The 22,459-nt window shown below is 44.3% G+C and overlaps 4 protein-coding genes across 4 annotated transcripts in view; 3 read left to right on the plus strand and 1 right to left on the minus strand.

Moving 5' to 3' along the window:
* Positions 1 to 9,085, plus strand: part of LOC119653862 (cathepsin L) — a 29,044-nt gene extending 19,959 nt beyond the window's left edge. Inside the window, exons 3-5 of the mRNA XM_038058919.1 lie at positions 7,818 to 8,020; positions 8,080 to 8,204; positions 8,328 to 9,085. Coding sequence (XP_037914847.1) covers positions 7,818 to 8,020; positions 8,080 to 8,204; positions 8,328 to 8,926 — 927 coding nt within the window. The 3' untranslated portion in view covers positions 8,927 to 9,085. The remainder of the gene's footprint in view (positions 1 to 7,817; positions 8,021 to 8,079; positions 8,205 to 8,327) is intronic.
* An 8,368-nt stretch (positions 9,086 to 17,453) lies between these two features.
* On the plus strand, positions 17,454 to 17,933 carry LOC119655239 (immediate early response 3-interacting protein 1). The gene is made up of 3 exons (XM_038061025.1): positions 17,454 to 17,620; positions 17,684 to 17,782; positions 17,836 to 17,933. Exons 1-3 carry the CDS (start codon positions 17,533 to 17,535, stop codon positions 17,889 to 17,891), a joined length of 243 nt encoding a protein of 80 aa, XP_037916953.1. The 5' UTR covers positions 17,454 to 17,532; the 3' UTR covers positions 17,892 to 17,933.
* LOC119655238 (biogenesis of lysosome-related organelles complex 1 subunit 2) lies at positions 17,884 to 18,494 on the minus strand. The gene is made up of 2 exons (XM_038061024.1): positions 18,117 to 18,494; positions 17,884 to 18,060 (listed from the first exon to the last, which is right to left on the minus strand). The coding sequence occupies exons 1-2, from the start codon at positions 18,411 to 18,413 to the stop codon at positions 17,929 to 17,931; spliced, it is 429 nt and encodes a 142-aa protein (XP_037916952.1). The 5' UTR covers positions 18,414 to 18,494; the 3' UTR covers positions 17,884 to 17,928.
* LOC119655237 (probable phenylalanine--tRNA ligase, mitochondrial) lies at positions 18,476 to 20,229 on the plus strand. The gene is made up of 3 exons (XM_038061023.1): positions 18,476 to 19,095; positions 19,190 to 19,945; positions 20,017 to 20,229. The coding sequence occupies exons 1-3, from the start codon at positions 18,676 to 18,678 to the stop codon at positions 20,182 to 20,184; spliced, it is 1,344 nt and encodes a 447-aa protein (XP_037916951.1). The 5' UTR covers positions 18,476 to 18,675; the 3' UTR covers positions 20,185 to 20,229.
* Positions 20,230 to 22,459: the final 2,230 nt, after the last annotated feature.

A 22,459-nucleotide genomic window follows, 5' to 3' on the forward strand; every position in this document is an offset into this window, starting at 1 on the left:
GGATAGTCCAGGGTTTCTATAGAGAATCCTAAAATTTCTGCCGGTTATAGGGCTGATCGAAAATACTGTAGTTTATAAATATACCATAACTATGATCAGAGTATCACTATTTCTAAGTTTTTGTAGTCTCTATCGATACCGGATTTTACGTAATACTAGCACTCTCTGCCAGGCAGTTACCCTCGGACTATCTTATCTATTTAAAAACAAGTCGGGAAACCGAAAGCTGGACGCTTCAGCTATGAAAGGTTTCGTGTATTTCTTTTATAAGGACTTTTGAGCGTGCATTTGTCCCATTAGTACTTAAAACGTAATATATGCATATATTATGTGAAAATATCCACCTTGAAGCGATATTGACATGCGATTTCCACCAAACTTGGTAGGACCATGCTATATTATATATACACTAGGCAGAAAAACTGTGCGTACACTCAGTAGTATGATACTTTTCCTTAGTAAAACAAAAAAATTAAGCTAATTTTTGTGGCGAATTTATTATCCAAACATTACAAATAGTTCCGTAGTTTTAGTGTATTTAATTCACTAAGTTATAAGTCTTACAAAAACCAGGTTATAAAGCCAAAAATTAAAAGAATCGCAATAATTCAGTAGAAAAAGTCTGCGTACAGTAAACAAATATTTAAAAAAAATTATATTTGAGTAAATATGAAAAGCAAATCAGTAGCTTGTAGGATACCCTTTTCTTTTTATGACCTCTTTTAATCTTTTCGGCATAGAAGATACAAGTTTAGATGTTTCTTCAACACTTATTTTATTCCATTCTTCTTGTAATACATTTTTCAGCATATCCTTTGAAGTTATATCGTATTGGCGAATTCTGCGTTCTAATAAATCCCACAGATGTTCTATGGGATTTAAATCTGGCGATTGTGGGGGTGTATGTAACTGTTGAACATTATATAATAGCCACAGCTTATTAACCTCAGCCGTATGCTTAGGGTCGTTGTCATGCATAAAATAAAATGCGTCACCCAGGCGTAAATTTTCAGCACTTTTAAAATATTTAGGTAGTCATATTTGTCCATGGTAGACTCTATAAATTGCAGATTTCCTACGCCACCACTTGCCATACACCCCCAAATAATTATTCCGCCACCACCATGCTTTACCGTTGGCATCAAATTTTCTTTATTCAATGCTGTACATGCTTTTCTCCATACTATTTTTCTTCCTTTTATTCCAAAAATGCAGTATTTACTTTCATCTGAAAAAAGCACATTTTCCCAGAATTTATTTGATTGGTTTACGTACTTATTCGCAAATTTTATTCGTTTTCGCCTATTAGTTAATGAAATAAATGGTTTCTTACGTGCAACTCGCCCATGGTAACCAGCTTTCTTGAGTATTTTCCGTGCAGTATCAGCACAAATTTTTTTGTTGAACTTAAGTTCAATATCTTTCGCGATTTGTGGTGCAGTTATTCGTGGATTCTTTTTCACCGAACCTATAATACTTCGCCTTTCCCTAATCGACAACTTCGATGGGCGACCAGATCGTGGCTTCGATGTTATTATTCCCGTCGATTTAAAGTTGTTAACTACCCTTTGAACAGATGAATGTCGCCTTCCTACTATCCTGGCTATTTCGCGGAAACTTTTTCCTTCTTCCCATAATTTTATTATAACTTTTCTTTCACTTACACAAATCTCTTTTCGCTTCAATTCCATAATAACAATTATACACACAAAATAACGAAAAAACGTCCTTATTTTTCACACTTCAAACACAGCCATAAACCAATAACTCACAATCAATTTACTCCAAATGGCAAGGATTTATATTTCGGGGAATCACCTAATTATGTGGCTGTACGCAGACTTTTTCTACTGAACATTTGTGACTTTTCTTATTTCCCTTTTTTTATTTCAGCTCAGTTTTAAGGACACGATCCAGACGCCGTTCAAATTCCCCCAGCAACTTAGATTTGATTATTGCTACAGCAGGTGTTGTTGCTTGCAATATGCCGAGGTATTTGTAGACGTCGTCCGAATCCATGCCCTCAATTCGGATGTTATTTTGGCTGTATCCTTCGTTGTCGGTGTGTTTTCCCCGAACAATTGTTTTTATGCGACATTTCTCCAAACCCAACTGCATGCTGAACTGGATGGTGATGTCCAGCAAGGAGCGAAGTTGGTTCTCGTCTTTGGCATACAATTTGATGTCGTCAATGTACATTAAATGGCTTAATGTACATTTCGACAATATGCCATGCTTGACTTGGAACCCGTATTTGCTTTCATGCAAAAGATGGGATAGCGGATTCAAAGCCAAACAAAACCACAGTGGGCTTAGAGAGTCGCCTTGGGAAATGCCACGCCTGATTGGTATCTCTCCTGATGTTTGCGAGGATACCGATAGCTTCGTGCTCCAATTCTTCATTACTGTTCTCAGTAGAAGAACGACATTCGGGTTGATTTTATACAAGCGTAACACTTGTAGTAACCACGAATGTGATATGGAGTCAAAGGCTGATTTATAATCGATGTAGGCTGTCGAGATGTTTCGTTTTTGATGGACAGCCTGCTTTACAGCTACCGTATCGATTATAAGCTGTTCTTTGCAGCCTCGGGAGCCTTTTGCGCATCCCTTTTGCTCCTCAGCTATCAATTTATGAACATCAAGATGTTTTGAGATGTTCGCGCACAGAACTGAAGTGAAGACCTTGTAGATGGTAGGAAGACAAGTAATTGGTCGACATTTTGAAGGGCAAGAGACACCCAAAATTCTGTCAACGGCAGCAATGATGTTAGTAGTTGCCGAAGTAAACTTCAGTTTTGGGATCTTTGGCCTAGCGTCTGGGAGAATCTCAGCATACTCTGTGAATGCGACCTGGAATGCGGTCAAAGCCTCATTATAAATTGGGTCGACATCCCCAGTTACTAAGCTTCTCCTGACTACTGGATTCATGGAGTGCCTTACAGGTGGAGTACTTGTGTCACTCCTTTGACTAGTCCGGTAATTTGATGACTCCAGCCCGAGCTCAAGTGAAACCTCTTGAAAGATTTGTTGCCTAGTTGGTAAGGCAACTCGGTTGTTATTCACTATCACCCGGTACTGGTTGACGACGTTCTGTTCCGGAACATGACTTAGCTCCGGAAATCGGGTTATGAACGCGTCATGTAGTCGATGTCTGTACCCTGATGGATTCCGTTCCAAATCCGTGACACGGTAATAGGCGCGGACGATAAATTCGTTGAGTTGGTTCGTCCAAATCATACGACGCCTAGGTCTCCCGTCCCTGGTGGTTGACGGCACAACCGCCAAAACATCCAAGGGCGAAGAGCCGCTCTGATGTTGTTGAACGACCCTTAACCGTGTTGGGTACTGTCTTCGTGTCCCTGGGGTCCCATTAAGAGAATTTAAATTGTTTTCCCCAATTTTTATTCCCACGAGTATTGGGGAAGCAGTCAACCCTGCAACAGAGCCCCAATGTTGCAATGCCCCATGGTTACCTCCAAAGGTAGGGAAGGTATTTGGAGGGGAGCCGCTGAAATACAGTGTAACGTCACTGCAATTTATCCGATAGGCGCGTCGATCCCTTCACCCCGGATTACGGATTTGTTAAGGAGGTTTACTCCCCCTGAACGGGAAGAATCGGTAAGGGAGGACGAACACAAAGGGAAACGTTCTGCTTGTCCGCGGCTACTTATTTACAAGATTAACTTGCGACATTCGTAGCTGACCCGGTGGGTCATGTCATTATCCACAACCCATGACACGCGCCTGGTCGCATGCAGCTCTGCGTTTGCAACTCAGGTGAGGATAAACCTGGTACGCCAGGTATATATATATATATATATCATCGCTGTGATGCGGGCCTTTGGATGTTGCCTTCAGCCCATCCTTAGGTTGGTCGCCCCTCGGTCCGGTTGGGCGGGAAGAGGGTCCGTGGGCTTTTTGAACTATATATATATATTAACTTTATTTGAACAGATAACGGTATGCAGGGTGTTTCGGAGCCTAGGCGCTATATAGCGGCAGCCTCTTGATTTTTCGATTCAGTAGTTTCTGAGAATGGGTCCGTTAAAAAAATGATCACTTTCAATCCCCTGCACTCACCACCTTTCCAACAAATGTCAAAGCTAAGACCGGCTTCGGAAAGTACTAACCGAGGCCTTTCATTTGATACCCCACATGACTATATTTGATGAAAAACAATTGTACACATACCTTTCGCATGTGTGGGGACCCTCAACGTAAAATGATGTAACTCACTGTATGCGTGAGCGTTTACAGTTCCCACGTTTCCACCAAATTTGATGTCAATCGCTACAACCGTCCCCGAGAAAAATGCATGTGACAGACAGGCAGTAAATCGATTTTAATAAGATTTTCTGTAAAACGAAATCTTAAAAACAGGTAGTTTGGTAATGGTGTTTGGGGATTGATTCTCACGAAAATTCGGCGAGTACCCCCGCAAAATGGAGCACATTTGCAAAATTTTTTACTTCTGCATGGTTTGAACCAGACTATGCGAGAGTCCCAAGACTTCTAGGAAAGCCGTGATGGATTTAGGTACAATATCTGCAACACAATCTCGGCAGTTGTTCATAGTTCAGTTTTTTTCGCATATTTCACTGAATTCTCTTATTATGGATAGAAACATCAATGATGTATGCGAGACAACGTCTTGTCAACTATGAGGGCATATCAAATGTAAATGTTACTAATTTTTTAAAAATTATTTTTAATTTACAAAAGGGTACTCTCCTGCCAAGGAAATGGGAGTTTTGAATCCCATCATTATCAAATTTCTTTGGACGTTCTTGAAGCCACTGGCGCACGAACGCCACCACTGCCGCATCATCGTCAAAAAGCTTTCTTCGAAGCGCTTCTTTTAGTAGCCCAAAAAGCTGGAAATTGCAAAAAGACCAGTCTGCACCGTAGGCAGGATGTTCTAAGGATTCCCAGCCAAAGGAGTCCAATTTTTGTTTCGTAGCATTGACTATGTGAAGCCTCGCGTTGTTATGAAGAAGAATCAGGCTTCTGACGGATTTGTCTTGCCTTTTCGTCGCTTGTGGTCTTCCAAAAGGAAATGCGGCATACATCTAGTGAAGTGTTTCGAAACGCCAAGTCCATTGTCACGTTTTCCAAAGGTTATGTTGATTTCCTCACTGTCACAGTAAATCGTGGAATTTGGGTGATAGTCCCTATCTGTCGGTCTTCATTCAAATCAATATCCCAAATGCTTATGCCTGTGAAGAGGTAGCGAACACATTCAATACGCTCATTTTGTTCCTCCACATGAGATGCGATTTCAACATCAGCTTCAGAAGTTCGGACAGCAAAGCATCCTCCAAATCATCAACTCGAGTACGAGTTCCCTGCAGAATTGTTAAGTATTTATAGAAGTTTGTCTCAGTGACAGCCTGGATATGGAGGTCAATCATATCCTGTCCGACATGCGGCTCTTGATGATTTTTGCAAATTCCTTGGAATTGACAGTTATTCTTTCCGATAGCATGGCTGAGCATGCCAACTGTGCACAAAAGACTTCAAAGTCATCAACACCAACATTCAATTTGATGTCACATCAAGTGCATCAGCGAAGCCATGCGCACTGAAATCATTTAGAAGGGAAAGGGGGTTTAACGCTTTAGAAAATCAAAGCTAATAAATCAACTTGGAAAGTGCCTCTCCACGTACTTATGGGCTTTAAGATGGTGTAACCCCCAGATAAGCACGCTAGCGAAATGGTAAAGCAATCTTCCATAATATTGATATAAAAAATAAAACTAATAGCGGGAGGGGAGCAGAATGGACCCTTGTGAGTTGCCTGAAGATGGGGAGAAAGAGTGCTTTCTACAGTCATCAAAAGAGACGCGGCAGGTTCGTTTGAATAGATAGTTTGGGGCAAACCGTGTTATAAGTAATGTGGGTGCACCATGAGATATGACTTCCGGTTTCGTCCGATCTTTGAGGATTGAACTTTGATTAGAATTGGTGATATTTGTTAAGAATACTCCATTCGAATAGGCTCTCTGATCAGGCATTTTCCGGTTTTCTGTCCTGAAAGTCCCGTTGCCAGCTAGTAGGTTGATATACGTGTTATTCTTCTCAACCGTTACATTTTCCCAAGGTGAGAAAGTAGGAAGCATGCAAGCTGCTTCAGGCCTGCCTCTGATCAGTGACGCTGGAATTAGTTTTCTTTGTAGCCCTTTGATAAGTCGCCCTACTATGATTCAAGGCGCCTGCATACTAGAAGGATTTAATATTTACTTGCAATTCCCCGCATGACGTGTTTATGTAAGGCACTTGTGGGGAGTCCGAGGCGTTAGTTTGATTTCGAGGAGGGGAATTCTTTGACTTGCATTCCTCACTCCATTCGTACTAATTAGGAATGACATTTCATTTGGATTTCCTCCCACTTGATTGCTACACAGTCGTCTATAGGGATCTGGGGATTTTGATGGTGAAGAGATGGGACGAGCTGGCCTTGCCCATCTAGATTTCCGGCAGTCAGATGTGAGCAATAGGTTTCCTGAGAATCTCGTCGTATGCAATAGCCATGAGCTTCACGCGTCAGGCGTCGCTTATTTTAGCAACGCAAATACTGGGAAGGCCTCTGAAGAACGTCCTCGCATGCTATTATGTGATGCCCGCAGACCACCTCGAAGGATTCATCCGGCTTTTCCTCCTTGCCGTCCAAGAGATGCTCAATGATTACCTCCAACAGCATAGTTTATACCTTCAGCGTAAATTAGTCACTAACAGCACAAACCGCAACTGACGCCGGACCGCATCGTTGAAAAACATTGCAGCACGTGTTCAGTTGGCCGACTGCTTCTTAGATATCTACGGAGATTGCTAGCGTCTGAGCCCTTGAAAACCCTGCCTCTTTTATTCGTTCTCTTCGAATTCATTATGAGATTGGTTGCGTTTGAAAGGAGTAGTTTCCAAGCGTTTATTATATTTGCCTAACATTTAACAAGATTCTTTCCGTTCCGCTCGGCGAGAGTATCACCACCCTTGTTCTTTGCGATCTTGTTTAAAATGTGCCTCTTAAGCCCCTCCATGTATTCTGAAAACCGGTATTCTTGTTAATCCTCGTTCCCGGGCGAAACTCTCGATGTCGAGGTCTCGGATCAGAAGTATTATAACTGATGCTCGCTACATCCACTTAGCGGCAGTAGTTCTCAGACTGGAAAACACTAGTTCGTCTATCTCTTCGCTCACAGGATTACCGAGGGTGTTTCGGCGAGCACCTGTTATACTGCCTTCACAGCCACTAACTCCTGGCTGGATGTGCGGCAGTACCCGCTTCTATCGTCCGTTTTATAGAGTTCTTATTCATGTCAAGTTCATCCTAGATAGTTGGCATAAGGTTCTTAAATGAAAACGGAGGGACTCAAGGTATTCAGAGTTCGCATAGCAGAAATCAAGCTCCGCCGTTAATCATGCAGCCCTCGAGGTGTACTATTCCACCTTGGCTTCGGGTGTTGTCAAAACATGAAAAACAAGGGTCAGTTTTATGACACAGCTCTGCACACTCTTGACCTGTTCGCCCATCCGAAGCGGTCAGCCATGTAAGGACTTCCCAATTAAGCATTCCGTAACCTAAAGCATAATCGGACTAGACCACTTTAACTTGAAACCAGATCTGTTTTAAAACGATGCGATGAAACCATTAAATTGTAGGAGAATCGTCTTTGATGAAGCAGGAAATTAAGGACTTTGCCAAAGTCCTATCATGTTATTCCATGTAGATCCAAGCTTTGATAGTCTAACTGCAGCCACAATTATCCACACCACTTCCTGAACAATCTTTAAAATTCATACTCTCATCATTTCAGGCTCAACATAAAAAAGCTTATAGCGATGACACCGAAGAGAAATTCCGTATGAAAATCTTCGTGGAAAACAAGCACAAAATTGCCAAACACAATCAACGATATGAACGCGGAGAAGTTTCATACAAACTTGGCCTTAACAAATATGCTGATATGTTGCACCAAGAATTCGTTCGAACGTTGAACGGTTTCAACAGTTCCGCAGTGTAAGTTAATGCAATCACTGAAAATGAGTATAACGTTTTAAGTGCCATTGATTTTGCAGATCCGCCAAATTGACCGGAGGTCGACGAGAACCTGGAGTGACGTTCATCAGCCCGGCTCATGTTGAATTGCCAACTACTGTCGACTGGAGATCAAAGGGTGCTGTGACCCCAATAAAGGATCAAGGTAATAACCAAATTGTTTTCCATTTTTTTACAAAGTCAGATTTTATTAACTCCACATTAGTACATATCCGCTTCGATTCGATACTTTAGTCACTAAATTCATTTCTTATAATTCAAATTTCAGGCCACTGTGGATCATGCTGGGCCTTCTCCACCACCGGAGCACTTGAAGGACAACACTTCCGTCGCACTGGCGTCCTTGTCTCACTCTCCGAACAAAATCTCGTCGACTGCTCAAGCTCATACGGCAATAACGGATGCAATGGCGGTCTTATGGACAATGCCTTCAAATATATCAAAGACAATGGCGGAATTGATACCGAAAAGTTCTACCCATACGAAGGAATCGATGATAGTTGCCACTTCGATAAGACCCAAGTAGGCGCAACCGACAGAGGCTTTGTAGATATTCCAGAGGGAGATGAACAAAAAATGAAAGAGGCTCTTGCAACTATTGGCCCGGTGTCAGTTGCTATCGATGCCTCCCACGAATCATTCCAATTCTACACTGAAGGTGTCTACTACGAACCAAGCTGCGATTCACAACAGCTTGACCATGGTGTTTTGGCTGTCGGCTATGGTACTGATCAGAATGGAGCCGACTACTGGCTAGTGAAGAATTCATGGGGAACTACTTGGGGAGATCAGGGATACATTAAGATGGCGAGGAACAAGGATAATCATTGCGGTATTGCCACCAGTGCCAGTTATCCATTAGTTTAGGGATGTACATAAACCATTTCTCTTATTTAGTGATTGATTGTTTTTAAGCGGCATTCCTTTGACAGTCTTTTGATTTTAATCTTATGTAAAATGTAATTTCGTTTGTGTCCTTTTATTTTAATTACGAAGAGCAAAGTTAATTTCTATTCTATTTGTTGATGAATATAGTATTGAAATAAATATATTTTTAAAGAATCTCAAATATTGTTTTTATTTCAAACGATTTTCCTCCAGATGCCTCCAGTTCACAACTGTCTTGTGCGTGTTGTACTTCCTGTCCAAGTTTTCATACCGAAGTCGGAATTGTAACACGTTTCACTTCGGTTTTTGGGTATATAGCACTGTATTGGACCAGGATCTAAATGGTCCTGTGAGTAACTACATTAATCCCTGCACGATTTTCTGGGAAGATAGCGGTCCCCCTGGAGTACTTCACCAATAGCAAGAAGGAATAGTATCGGCGACAGGATGCAGCCTTATCGAACTCCACTTTGACTTCCAGATTTCTCCTCGATGCAAGATGCAAGACACTTAGCACCATCGTGTCACTCTCCGGTTTGTCCTTTCGTCACGTTATCGAAATTATGAAAGCCAGTGAAGCGAACGTCTGAATGACTCCGCCATGCTATTAACATAGTATGCTGGTCCCAAGGCCATGTAAAGGAGGAGGGTTTGAGGCAACGTACTTTGTACTATCCTCAGTAAAACAAAAATAAAGTGCTGAGATCAGGGAAAGAGATAAATAAAGTGTAGTTGGAGTTATTCCACTATTCTAAATCCTACCTGATCTCACTTGGTGACACGTCCCGCGACAGGCCGACCAAGAAAATGCATACATTGTCGTTAGAAACAAAATGATCGGATTGAGTCACAAGCCTCGGAAAAATGCTAGAGCGTCCACATCAGTCGGCGCGGCAGGACCCGCCCCGGTCCTGTCGAGAAAGGGGCAAGAGTTCTTTACGAATGGATGTCGTCAGGACGTAAGCAAGTTACTAACTGGAAAGACCGAGGAACTCGCAAGAGCCCTTCGCAAAAGACGCATTGATATCTGCGCTCTGCAAGAAACCCGATGGTCTAGTGCCAAAAGCTGCGACATTGAACACGAACACGGTAAAAATGGCTACAAACTTCTCTATTTTGGTAGCCCACACACTCAATATGGTGTTGGTATTGCCATCTCAGAGGGTTCCCGTGATGCCATTAAAGAAGTCGAACGATTTTATGATCGGCTGATGAAGCTGACCATTAGATCAGCTGACCGCACTATTCACTTCTTCACCGGGTACGCACCACAGACAGGTCGACCTGATGCCGAGAAAGATGCCTTCTGGCAACTTTTCGATGAAAAGACTTGTCACGTGCCTGCTGTTCCTTATGAGACCATCGCACCGCAACATCGGCCGTTGATTGCCGTCATGTGAATTAAGCCATCGATAAAACAGCGTGAGGAATGCACTGGCCAGCCGCGCATTAAATGGTGGTGGCAATTTCGTGAGAAGAAAGAACCGAGATGCTTGCCTTTAGAATGATGATGTTGAAATAAAGGTCCGTGAAAAGAAACGCCTCTACCACAAATTTCTCCACGATAAAACACCGGCCAATTAGCAAATTTATAAGAATGCCAACCGGAAAGCGAAGAAAGCAGCCCCTGTCACCCGAGCGGATTATTACAAAAATCTTTACGATAAATTGGACACTGGAGATGGCGAGAAAAATCTGTATCGACTTGTCAAAAGCCGTAACGAACGTACACAGGATATCGAACATTTCTGTTGCGTTAATGGCAACCGTCGAGCCGCAACGGATAGATGGTAAGAATACTTCGAGCAGATTTCAACTGAAGAATTTGCTCATTCCCCACTTCCACAATCATTGCCGACATTTAGACCAGTTCCACCTGTCAGCGGAACTGAAGTCGAGGAGGCAATAAAACGAATGAAATCGGGGAAAGTCACAGGACCTGACAACATTGCATCTGAGCTCTGGAAAGCGAAGAGCTGAGATCCAACACTGTGGCTCAGTGAAATTTTTAATCGGGTTATCAGGAAGGAAGAACACCATCTGACTGGCAAGAAAGTAGCACTGTTCCAATATGGAAAAAGAAAGGTAGCCCAGCAGAATGTTCAAATTACAGTCCGATCCGGTTACTTTCCCATACCATGAAGATTTTTGGACGCATTCTTGACAACCGTATTCGCGAAATTGTTGAAATAATCGTGAATCAAGCCGGATTTGTCAAGAACTGCGGAACTACTGACGCAATACACGCTGCGCGGTTACTTATGAAGAAACACCGTGAGAAGCATCGCCCTCTTTACATTGCCTTTCTGGATCTAGAGAAAGCGTTTGACCGTGTACCACACGAATGCATCTGGTATGCTTTACGACAACACTCGTGCGCTCGGAGCAATTGCTCTACCACGAAAGGTAAAGTTCGAAGTATAGCGGGTGTATCAAAACCGCTTCGTGTCTTTGTTGGTGTTCATCAAGGAAGCGCCCTCTCACCACTCCTCTTTGTTCTTGTTTTGGACACCATCACATGGGACATCCAACGCTCACCGCCCTATACATCGCTTTATGCAGATGATGTTTTCCTAGCATCTGACAGCAAAAATGATATCGAGCAACTTGTCCAAAAATGAAATGATCGCCTCATGCAACACGATCTCAGATTGAATCTAAGCAAAACTGAATTTTTGACAAACGATCCTCATGAAACAGGCACAATCACTGCCCGCAGCAGTGATCTGCCCAAAACTGAGAGATTTAAATACCTCGGGACGACGCTATCAGCCAATGGAGAACTGCATTATGAAATTGCTTCACGCATTAACGCAACCTGGATGGAGTGGCGTGCCACAACTGGTGTTCTTTGTGATCGAAGTATCAACGAACGTCTCAAATCTAAAATTTATCGCAATGTCGGCCTTCCTGTCGCCCACTATGGTTCTGAGTGTTGACCGACTATAAAAGATAATGAACGGCCTCTTGCGGTAAATGGAGACGAAGATGCTACGTTGGACTAGTGGCGTCACACGTTTTGATCACATCCGAAATGAGGATATCCGCGATCGTTACGGGGTTGCACCGATCGTGGAAAATTTGCGAGAGAGACGTCTTCGATAGTATGGTCACGCAATTGGCACTAACGAAAATTCACTTGCCAAGATTGGTCTGAACATCGAAGTCGATGGTAAACGACCAAACGGCAGGCCGAAACAACGGTGGCTTGATACGCTGGAGGGGGATTTAACAGCCTCGAGATTACATCCAGATCAGGCATTTGATAGAGTCAAATGGCGAAACCGATCACGACGAGCCGACCCCGCTTGTGAACGGGACGAAGGCTGAAGAAAAAGAAGAGACCCAATTGATTAATTATTGAAAAAACTTGTGGGTCAGATTTGAGGAAGTTGAGAGTTTCTTATAAGATGCATTCAGTTCGGACCGAATAGCTCCATTGATTTTGCTGGACAGGTCTTTGAGACGGTAGTCAACGGTGCATCTGTTCCGTAACCGGTGAAATAATCGTTTCCTGCGCTGCAGTAGTCTGTTTCGATCGTGGACTAAGAGGAGGGTCGAGCTGAAAAAGCCGCCCGTATTTGTAGTAGCCAGATTCTTTAACTGGAGCGTGTCGTGTCAATTGTAATTTCGAAGACAGAGTGGACTTTCCGGGTGTATGTATCTAGCTCAACATTAGAGTGTATACGTGATTTGTCCAGGGGAGGGCCTAGTTCACTGGCTAAGTCGCATTGGAAATCGTCCCAGTTTGTCAGATTGAAGGATCTGCATTTATGCGGATGGTGGAGGGAAGGAAGAATTTGCTGTAGATGCAGACAGAGAGTGAGGGCATGATGGACGAAATGGGCTGCTAAAGAGGAGCAGCTAGTGACACATGCTCAGAGATGGGACGAGGTTATAAAGCCCTCTAAGAAAGAAGACCCACGAGGAAAAGATGGCACTTCCGTGCTAATGATGTCCACGCCAAACCAATCAAAGAGAACTTTGCCCTTTTTCGTTGCTAACTGAGTCGCCCCAAGGTACGTGCCTCGCGTTGAGGTCACCACCGATGATGAAGGCATCTAAACTGGTCGAATGGGTGTGAGGTGACGACCTGTGTCGCCCAGGAAGTAAAGAGAGGCGGTTAGGACTCGAAGGATGCCTCCACCCCTAACAGGAAGTCTGACTACTGATAACAGGAAATTTGATGCCAGTGCAGCCGATGGTATGCCATTTGCCCTAAGTCCTGCTTTGACTATTAAGGCTGTGCTTTTGTCCGCGTCGTAGCGAAAAGCATTATAACCGGGAGCATGTAGTTTTACGTTGGGGGCTTCCCACAGTCGGATTTCGTTTAGGAGAGCAAAATTAGAAATGAGCGAATTAGTCGTAATGAACTTAACGGAAATAGGAGGACCAAACAGTCATCCTAAGTTGCCGAGAACGGCCTAGAGGGAAGAGCTATCCCAGAAACCTAAAAGTTGGCGATATTGACCGTGAAGGTCCGCCCGCAAAGACTGAAGCTCCATCAAAGTGCTCGATCGACACGTTCTTGTACGCCTCTGTGCTAGCCAGGCTCGGGAATGTAAGGGAAGGGTCTTTGAGCGCTTTGATTCCTCACATGTCATTAATGCAAAATTAACGTGACTATACCGACGCGTGGGTCCGCACCGGATTTCAAAATAGCCAACAAACGAAGGAATTCGCGACGGCCTAACGAAAAAAAAAATCCAGAACGCGAGCTAAAACTGAAAAATAAAAAAAACGACTCGACCGCGCCCGTGGAGCCGTAAGTCTCCGGACCCGAGTACCGTGATCGAAAGGGAAGATCCACGATGGATCACAATCCGGAGCATGGTTTCTTCTGCCTCAGGTTGTGCCCTTGAGGTTCCCTCCCTTCCTTGACATACTCAGGCCATTATTTCAGAGGATGTCCCTAATAAGGGTTTGCGGGGTCGAAGAGGAAAAAAAATAAATAAATCAAAATAAAAGAAAATTGAAAAGTAATAATATATAAACGAAAAGAAAAATTAAATTAAATCAGAAAAAAAAGAAAACAAACGAGATCCAATCAAAAAAATAACACTTACACGTTCATTCACTCCGAGCTCGGCGTGGCGTGTATTTATGATTTTCCTCATTCTGTTGTAGATTAAAAATATTTAGACCATTGAGATGAAATATGAGTTTCATAATTACATAATCTACTTTTTCATTTTTTTGGAGATACCAAAACTCAACCGAATTTTCCTTTCAAAAGTACTTTGAGAGTTCGTGGTTGCTTCTAGGGCTGGTTTTCGATGCGTCGCGTTACATACGGTTAGCAAAAGACTTTTGGTTTGCATTGTGATATCACCGGAATAATAGTAAGACCAGAATGTCCACCGATCACTGGAATATAAATGGAATTCACATCAATTTTAAATGAATTTTCGAGCACGCACAATATCCAAAGTTGAAACATCGAAGAGATGACTGAGATAGTATTTTCCTTTGGATTTTAGAACTTCTGCGGCAATTGATACACACGAGTTCACAGGATTTGTAGATTTGTAATAATCACTATTGAAGCCTTTGGACAATTGTCCGCAATGGCGGAAGTCAAATCGGGAACGATACCAGCATTGGTGTTGAAAAAATCATCATGAGTCCTTCCAGTCCGCTGGAATAACAACTACATCTGCGCCTTTAAAACAATCAGCAACTAGCTCTGCTCCAACGTATCCCTTTACACTCCTGGCTGTGTCGATCTGGGCAAGATCAGCTTCAAGAGTCAGGACAGGGGCTGCTCGATACCACCAGATGCTCGAACGAAAATTCCTCGATGGTTACCTCCCGTCTTCAAGGCTGCCTCTGGTGCCAATCCAAACCTTTTTCCTATTTCATCGGCCGTTGCGCAGCTGTTCAACCAAGAACCGGTCCCCATGTCGCTCCGCTCGCCTTGAACTCTGTTGAACTCCGAGAGTTCATGTTACAGCAACATGCGCGTGCGCCTACGGATGCGGCAAATCATTCCCTCTGTCAAGATTAATTTGCGAATGCATTTAATAATGTGCAATCTACAGCGGACATGAAGGTAATTACACATTATGAAATGCATTATTTGAGCAAATTAATTCAGAGAGAGAGAATGAGATGCCGCTCCCGTCTCGAAGCCGCGATAACTACATAATGTTGAGTGTGAGCACCTTCACTTTGGTTGTCTAACAATTTGAAGAAGAATTGTAAGTACGCTTCGGGTTTGTCTTCAGGGGGGAGACGGAGATAGTTGTGATAGAAGTCAGAGATTGTGTTCCACAGAGAGGACAATGACATATTGAATTGGGGCCCTGGCTTCCATGAAGAAGCCCCTGGGAATGGAAGAATGTGGGGGCGATGAGGAGCTAAGGGTTTCGGGTCTTGCTCAACCCCTGGCCACTGCGGAAAGACGGGGTCAGTGAGTTAGGGGTGATCCAGTTGAGGGTCAGTCAAGGTTGGGGAAGAATGAAGCAGATCGGGAGTACGGGATGCTTTTGGCTCTCTCTTTGCGCTGAATGGATTCCAGCCATTTAGAGAAGTTCGCAGGGTGACCCATTTGGCCACAATTTGCACATTTGAGGGGCGACTCCTTTTCGGCGTTGTCTTCTACATTCAAACGGGGGCAGTCCCTGGTGGCGTCTGGGCCCGCGTACTTCACACATCTGGTGTCGTATCCGCAGTTTGAGGATGCATGACTAAATTGTTGTTAGGGTATTTTGTCTAGTGACTAAGTTGGCCTCTCTTGAGAGTTACACGGAAGAGGCTCAGATTGGCGTCATTGGCTCGTGACGTGAGACGGAAAGCCTAGTTACGCTGACAGGCGTAATCTGCGGTAGCTCCTTAATTTCTGAAGCCACTTCTTCGGGAGAGAATTCGTATAATAATAATCGTTGGCGCAATTGGATTAGGGTCTTGATGCGCAGCTGGGGGGGTCTGGGGGGTACTCTGTCATAATTATCAAAACAGAGGAATGATTGTGAGATGGCCTAGAAGCTTGTGCGATTATAAATTTAATATTCTTTACCGACGGGTCAGTCATTAGAGGCGTATTGGCTCAAAGGTGGTCTCGGGAAACTCAATTCGGGAATTGGTCTGACTAAGTGGAAAATTGGTCCACTAATCGAAATATTTCTGCTGTGCGTGTCAAACATTTGAACATCGCTGGCACGGAAGATACTTCTTTGTCAAGGGTCCGGTTTCGCAATACTGGGATCAGATTCAGTATTTGGTGTTAGGCGACATACTATCAATTGTACCCGTGAGAGCGTAAGTGGAACATAAACACGGTGGTAGTAGCTGTAATCTTCATGACTGTGAGAAAGATGAGAAGATAACCCTGCATTTCAGTTCGGCCTTTCCAGACAGAAATACCTCGGAAGAATCTAAATAAAAGGCTGTGAATGTCATTGATGGGAAGCTTTTGAATAAAAGATTTGAGAAGACAATACAATGGACTAAATAATAGGCATGCGTACTTAGAGCTGCCACTCCCTCCGCCAAACTAACCTAATCTACTTACATGAATTTTAGCAAGATTCAAAGCGTAGTTTCTATCTTAATATTTCTAATAAGTACGGGAGAGGATGAGGGTTGGCTTCCTCTCCTCCTTCAGCATGATCGAATGGCCTTCCAGTTTGTTGATCTTGATTAAGGGAAGTAGATTCTTATGAATATTAGAACAAATGAGCCGAACTTTGAGCCTGTCGGTCGGTAGGTTGGTAATTTCAAATTTGGCATTTTTGTCAATGTTCTTGATGACATCCTAGCAGTCAATCCATACAGAAAAATCGGAGGGAAAAAGCTAATTCTATTCTTATCTTTAACTAACGATGGGTTGGCCGTGTCGGCAGATTTCGAGATTCCGGGACGTGCGTGCGTCGCTTCGGGACGACGCTCGTTGTCAGAGTGAAGATAAAAGCAGTTTTTGTTCGCTGGGGCCTCGATGTCCGAGATGCCCGAATCTTTGTCTTGAAGACAGACTTACTTGAAGCAAGTTTGAATTCGTCTTGAAATCCTTGGATATAATTTACACAGGAATTTGCTTCACCGATCCGAGCCTCCGGCTGGTCCCCAGGAGGGAAGCTCTGGTAATCATTTCTTCCGCCGTAACGGTCTTGTCGGCTAAATGCAAGAGTTATGTGGTGATGTTGGAATTGTAAGCTGGTTCCGCGTCCTTTACACGCTGTGGTTTATTGTCCCTCGAGTAAGGATGAGTTCCGCACTCGCGGCGCGAGGCTTGTACTGGCTTCACTTTGTTATCGAGAAGCTCGTAAACTTGGCAATAGCGCTAAAGTCCGATCGGAACACAGGCGAGAACAACCGGGGAACCTTAGGAACAACACAAACGCTTAGGCGGACACAACCGAACTCTCCCCTTCCAACAGCACAGTTAAGGAATCAGAATACGTATTTAAAAGCCTTATCATCGTTAGAAAATTTGCAACGGTCATACAAACCCCGAAATGCTATTGTGAATACACGATAAGGCTACGTTCGTTCTGCCTCTGCTTCATTGACGTTGACAGCTGATTTACGCTGAAACGGGAGGTTATTTTGTGTTTTTGGATGATGTGTAGTTGGAGTGTCACGAAATGTTTACTCTGTGGGCTTTAGTTGAAGTTTCCTTGTTATGTTTAAACGCCGTATGTGTCCTCCACGAGGAGCGGTTTCTAGCCAAAAGTAATTTCACATCAAATTGCTAGCGAAGCCGTTATTAAAGCGTTTCATTTTCTTCCTTTCCAGTTGGCTGGGGGGCCAACAACGTCCAGGGGTTCGGCGAGCCGCCTTCAGTTAAGTCGCAAGTCCTCAACCTGATCCGGTCAATACGGACCGTCATGAAAAGTAATAATTGTCAGTTCCTTGCTAACTAAATGCTAATTGGAGATCTCTTTCAGTTCCGCTGATATTCCTCAACATAGTCGCAATTATATTCAAACTCGTACTCGGATAAGCATAACTTTATTCAATAAATAAACGAATTTGTCATATTAAACTCTCTTTTGCATTAAAGCTTTGAACTTGGTTTCTAGCGCCAGCGAATATGAGTCCAATTTGTAGACGGCGGCCTCCAGCTTGTTGACGGTCGCCTCGATCTCGTCGATTTGGTTCATGAAGGGTTCCTGGAAGGTAAGCAGGGATTAGACTGGGAGGCAAGTGCTGAGGGAGGGGCACAAACCAGGGCAACAAGTTTGTCATGGAGTTCCGTAGTGGAAATGACTAGATTGTCTGCGATTTGTTGCATGTCCGAGTATTTGGCTTGAGTCGCTTTGTTCATGTCCTCCAGGAGTTTGTAATCTTCAAGTGGAGCGTTCAATTCGTGGGCAATGTATTCTTCCGTCGTCCTAAACATCTTCGTCGCCAATTTGCTTAGATTCGGGTCGTGCGGATCGAACGCTTCGAAACTGGACGTACTCGTCGACAGCGTTGGGCCGCGCATCGGCGAGTCCGTGGGGCAAGTGTTGTTTGAGCTCATCGCGATTTTGATAACAAAACACAAGAAAACATTGAGTAGGTGCAGCTCGACATGACACTGACAATTGGTTGCACTTGAGTCTTCTTCTTGGTGTCGTGGTGCAAATTAGTCACACCCCGATTTGTGAAAACAAGCTCCTTCTCCCCAAATTACCAGGTTTGCACCCTGGATAACCTGACCAGCTGTTCTCCGGCTACGTGATAAGAAATGTCACGGTCGCCGCCGTCTAAACACCGTAGAAATGTTCTAACCTCATCAAGTGATGCTTGCAATTCGGTTTTTAAGGTCCGTCTCGCCGCCCCTGAAATGTGTACGCCGCTCCTACAAGACCAACGTTAGTGCCCAGAACACCCTAGAGATCCGCAACAATGTCTACCAAACGGACGAGTGGACGAACATCACCCCGAAAATCCTCTCCTACATTGGCTTGAACAAACACCTTCAGAAGAATCACCCGCTCTCGATTATCCGGCAGCGCATTGTTAACTATTTCTACCGATCCTACACCAACTCGAGAGGGAATCCTTTGTTCAGTGTCCACGATAAAATATGCCCGGTCGTTACGGTGCAGCAGAACTTCGACAACTTGTTGGTGCCGGCGGATCACCCAAGTCGCGCCAAGTCCGACTGTTATTATATTAATAAACATTATTTGCTTCGAGCGCACACCACAGCTCATCAGGTAAACGCTTTTTCTAGAAGAAAGACTAGAAATAGTCTTCTGATAGCGCTTCCTCATTCATTTCGCATTGATCCCTCCCACATTGAACTTTCAGATCGAACTAATCAAATCCGGCCTGGACAACTTCTTGGCGGTAGGCGACGTGTATCGCCGGGACGAGATTGACTCCACTCACTACCCAGTCTTCCACCAACTGGACGCAGTTCGGTTGATCAGTCAAGACAAACTATTTGGAAACAATCTCGACCTGCACATCTTCGAATCGTCCTACAAAGTCAACCCGTCGTCCTTCTCGCCGATCAACTCAAGCTCGAAATGCATAGACCAGTCGAAGCAGCCGTGCCACACCTTGGAAGCGGTCAAACTCACAGAACACGAACTCAAAACAATTCTCCTGGGCTTAGCCAAGGATTTATTCGGAAACAACATCGAGCATCGCTGGATCGACACTTATTTCCCCTTCACACAACCCTCATGGGAGCTGGAAATTTACTACAAAGGTAACTGGATGGAAGTGCTTGGCTGCGGAATCATGCGCCATGAAATTCTGGAAAGTTGCGGCGTAACTAATTCAATTGGCTACGCTTTCGGCTTGGGGCTGGAGCGCCTGGCAATGGTTCTCTTCGATATACCGGACATTCGACTGTTCTGGAGCAACGATACTGGCTTCCTGCATCAGTTCAACGAGAGCAATCTATACAAACTGAATAAATATAAACCTGTGTCGGTGTATCCGCAATGCAAAAACGATCTCTCGTTCTGGCTCCCCGAAAATCAGGATATCGACTCGTTCTCCGCAAATGACTTTTACGATATCGTGCGGAATGTCGGGGGTGACATTGTCGAACAGGTGAGGGTCTATCATTGTCGTCCGACTCGTATCGAAGAGTGAAATGTTTTTTTTCTTTTTTAATTTCGCAGATATCCCTCGTCGATAAATTCAAACACCCGAAAACCGGGAAGTCAAGTTTGTGTTTCAGAATAGTTTACCGACACATGGAGCGGACTCTAACTCAGGCTGAAGTGAATGAAATTCACTCTAAAATTGCACAATCATGTGTTGAACAATTGGAAGTAACAATTCGATAGATTATGTTAAGATATTGAAGATTTTTAGATAAAAATGAACGTTAAGCGAATTTTTTCTCAATTTTTGTATTGTTCGAAAGTTTTAATGGAATTGGGAGCACTGAAGCTTCCAAAATGCTTCTTAGAATGGTTATTGTCTCCAGAATCATCTCATTGCTATGCGCTTTCCACAAAGTATTTACCAGAATTTCGAAGAAGGAGCTCAGATTTTACATTGAGATCCTGATTCGCGAATGTCAAGATAGATTTAGGTTTGGGTAATTTTGAAGAAAGATGGGATTATACCACACGTTTCTAGACGCAGGTTTTTTGGGAGTAGGGTAGGTGAATGCGTTAACGCGCAGAGTGCTTGACTCCCGCCAAAGTACGCCGTCGGACTACCAAATAAACACCTCTGTCTCTGTCATCAGCGAACTAGCCTGGAATTGTTTGACACATTACTTCGGGCGAGCCCTTCCATTCTTCCGGATGTAGGAGCCTTCAAGTCAGGGAATCCCTTTCACCAATAAGAGAAGAGTGAAGGAAGCGAGTTGTTAGTTGCCCTCCATTCCCCCCGCCGGTCGAGGTCAATCTTCTTCACAATAAGAAGAGCCCGCACTTAATGCACAATATGACTCTAGTTTCCTGCGCTCCTCAGCATCTCTCTGCCAATGTTGTCTGGAGAGAGCTCCCCTGTGTTTGCATAAAGCTGGTGACGAAAGCCGTCTCATCTTTCACAAGAGAAAAAGGTGTGTTCAGCGTCGTCCGCCATTGCAGAACACACAATCAGGATATCGCCCCTTTCCAATGGTGTGTAGATAAGACCGAAAATCTCCATGCCCACTTGTAAGTTGGGTAAGGAAGTAATCAATCTCACCGTGCGTTCGGTTCCGCCACGGGTCTAAATTATCGATGCCAAGTGCCATAAGCAGACACCACTCGCAAAACTCCCCGTCTTTGCACTTCAGCAAGGCGCTTACAATGCACCTTCTTGTCAAGTACATCAGCCTATACCTCCGCGCCATAGAGCAGAACGGACTGCGTTGCTCCCATAAGAAGACATCTGCTAGATATAGGGCCCCCAACATTCGCTATTAGTCGACTCAAAGCCAAGACTTCAGCTGCAACCCTGTCCGCTGCTGCTTTGATTTGCTCGAAGAAGCTCATCCTCGTGTCAAGGATTAAATAATAATAATAATAATAATCGTTGGCGCAACAATCCATATTGGATCAGGGCCTTGAAGTGTGTTAGAGCACTTCATTCAAGACCGTAACGGTACACCACAGTACACTGTGGGAGGCAATGTGGTCAGCATTGCGCTCGCCCGAGATTATTACCCTGATTTGACTCAGGTACTCATTCACAGCTGAGTCGACTGGTGTCCGACATCCAATCACGATAACAAATTCCTCTGCCCCCAGCGAGATTTGAACCGCGACCTTCCGCTACGACAGCCTAGCGCTCTAACCACTTGAGCCATCAGGATTAAACCTAGGTATTTAACTGCTGATTTTCACTTTATCGTCAACTCACCGATCAACGCAGGATCGAGGCTGTGCACCTTGGCTCGATGAACCGCATCCACCATCCATAATAGCAACCACCGTGGATCTCCTTACTCTGAATCCGAATTCCTTTGGGGATAAGTCCCCGGTAGCCCGGATCACTTCAGCGAGTCTACTCATGATAAGCTTTTCGAACACTTTTCCGGCCGTGTCAAGCATACACAGCGGTTGGTATGCAGGCGGCAACTCCGAGTCTGCTTTTCCCTTGCTGATCATCGCGAGGGCGGTCAAAGGGTAGTATAGGTCCCAGGGCGAAACGTGGATTGGTACCCACGATGGAGCATAAAACGGGGGGGAGGGGGGGGGGGGAGGAACACCTGCTGAATCAACACCAACAGCTCTACTACCAAACCTTATCTCCACGTGGTGATCGCTGGGAGTTCTTTCTTTATAAAAAACTGCAAACGGAGAAGGATGAAGGCTAGTCTCCCGCGCCTAAAAACGGGACAAAATGTACGAACTGGTCCTCCAGGTTGGGGGTTGGGTAGGGCTGACAACCCGACATGGAAAACCGATGTTACGAAGCCAAGAAAGGAGCCTCGGACAGGATGGATCTTACAACGACGAACCCGGCAACGACAACGGATTAACGATTTGCGCATTTTCTCATGGAACGTGCGTTCCCTGTACAGATCGAATGCTGCTGAGCAGCTAGCCGATACCCTGTCCCAGTATAGGGCTGATGTAACAGCGTTACAAGAGATGCGATGGACAGGGACCGGTTTCCTGG

The sequence above is a fragment of the Hermetia illucens genome, chromosome 4 (assembly GCF_905115235.1).
Source record: "Hermetia illucens chromosome 4, iHerIll2.2.curated.20191125, whole genome shotgun sequence".
Lineage (NCBI taxonomy): Eukaryota > Metazoa > Arthropoda > Insecta > Diptera > Stratiomyidae > Hermetia > Hermetia illucens.

Excerpts from the sequence above, each read along its gene's own strand:
- LOC119655239 (XM_038061025.1), top strand. The coding sequence starts at position 17,533 with ATGTTTACTCTGTGGGCTTTAGTTGAAGTTTCCTTGTTATGTTTAAAC. Across the intron at positions 17,621-17,683 it reads GGAGCGGTTTCTAGCCAAAA|TTGGCTGGGGGGCCAACAAC; the intron begins GTAATTTCACAT and ends CTTCCTTTCCAG. Across the intron at positions 17,783-17,835 it reads AATACGGACCGTCATGAAAA|TTCCGCTGATATTCCTCAAC; the intron begins GTAATAATTGTC and ends GATCTCTTTCAG.
- LOC119655238 (XM_038061024.1), bottom strand. The coding sequence starts at position 18,413 with ATGAGCTCAAACAACACTTGCCCCACGGACTCGCCGATGCGCGGCCCA. Across the intron at positions 18,061-18,116 it reads ATGACAAACTTGTTGCCCTG|GAACCCTTCATGAACCAAAT; the intron begins GTTTGTGCCCCT and ends CTTACCTTCCAG.
- LOC119655237 (XM_038061023.1), top strand. The coding sequence starts at position 18,676 with ATGCTTGCAATTCGGTTTTTAAGGTCCGTCTCGCCGCCCCTGAAATGT. Across the intron at positions 19,096-19,189 it reads CGCACACCACAGCTCATCAG|ATCGAACTAATCAAATCCGG; the intron begins GTAAACGCTTTT and ends TTGAACTTTCAG. Across the intron at positions 19,946-20,016 it reads GGGGTGACATTGTCGAACAG|ATATCCCTCGTCGATAAATT; the intron begins GTGAGGGTCTAT and ends TTAATTTCGCAG.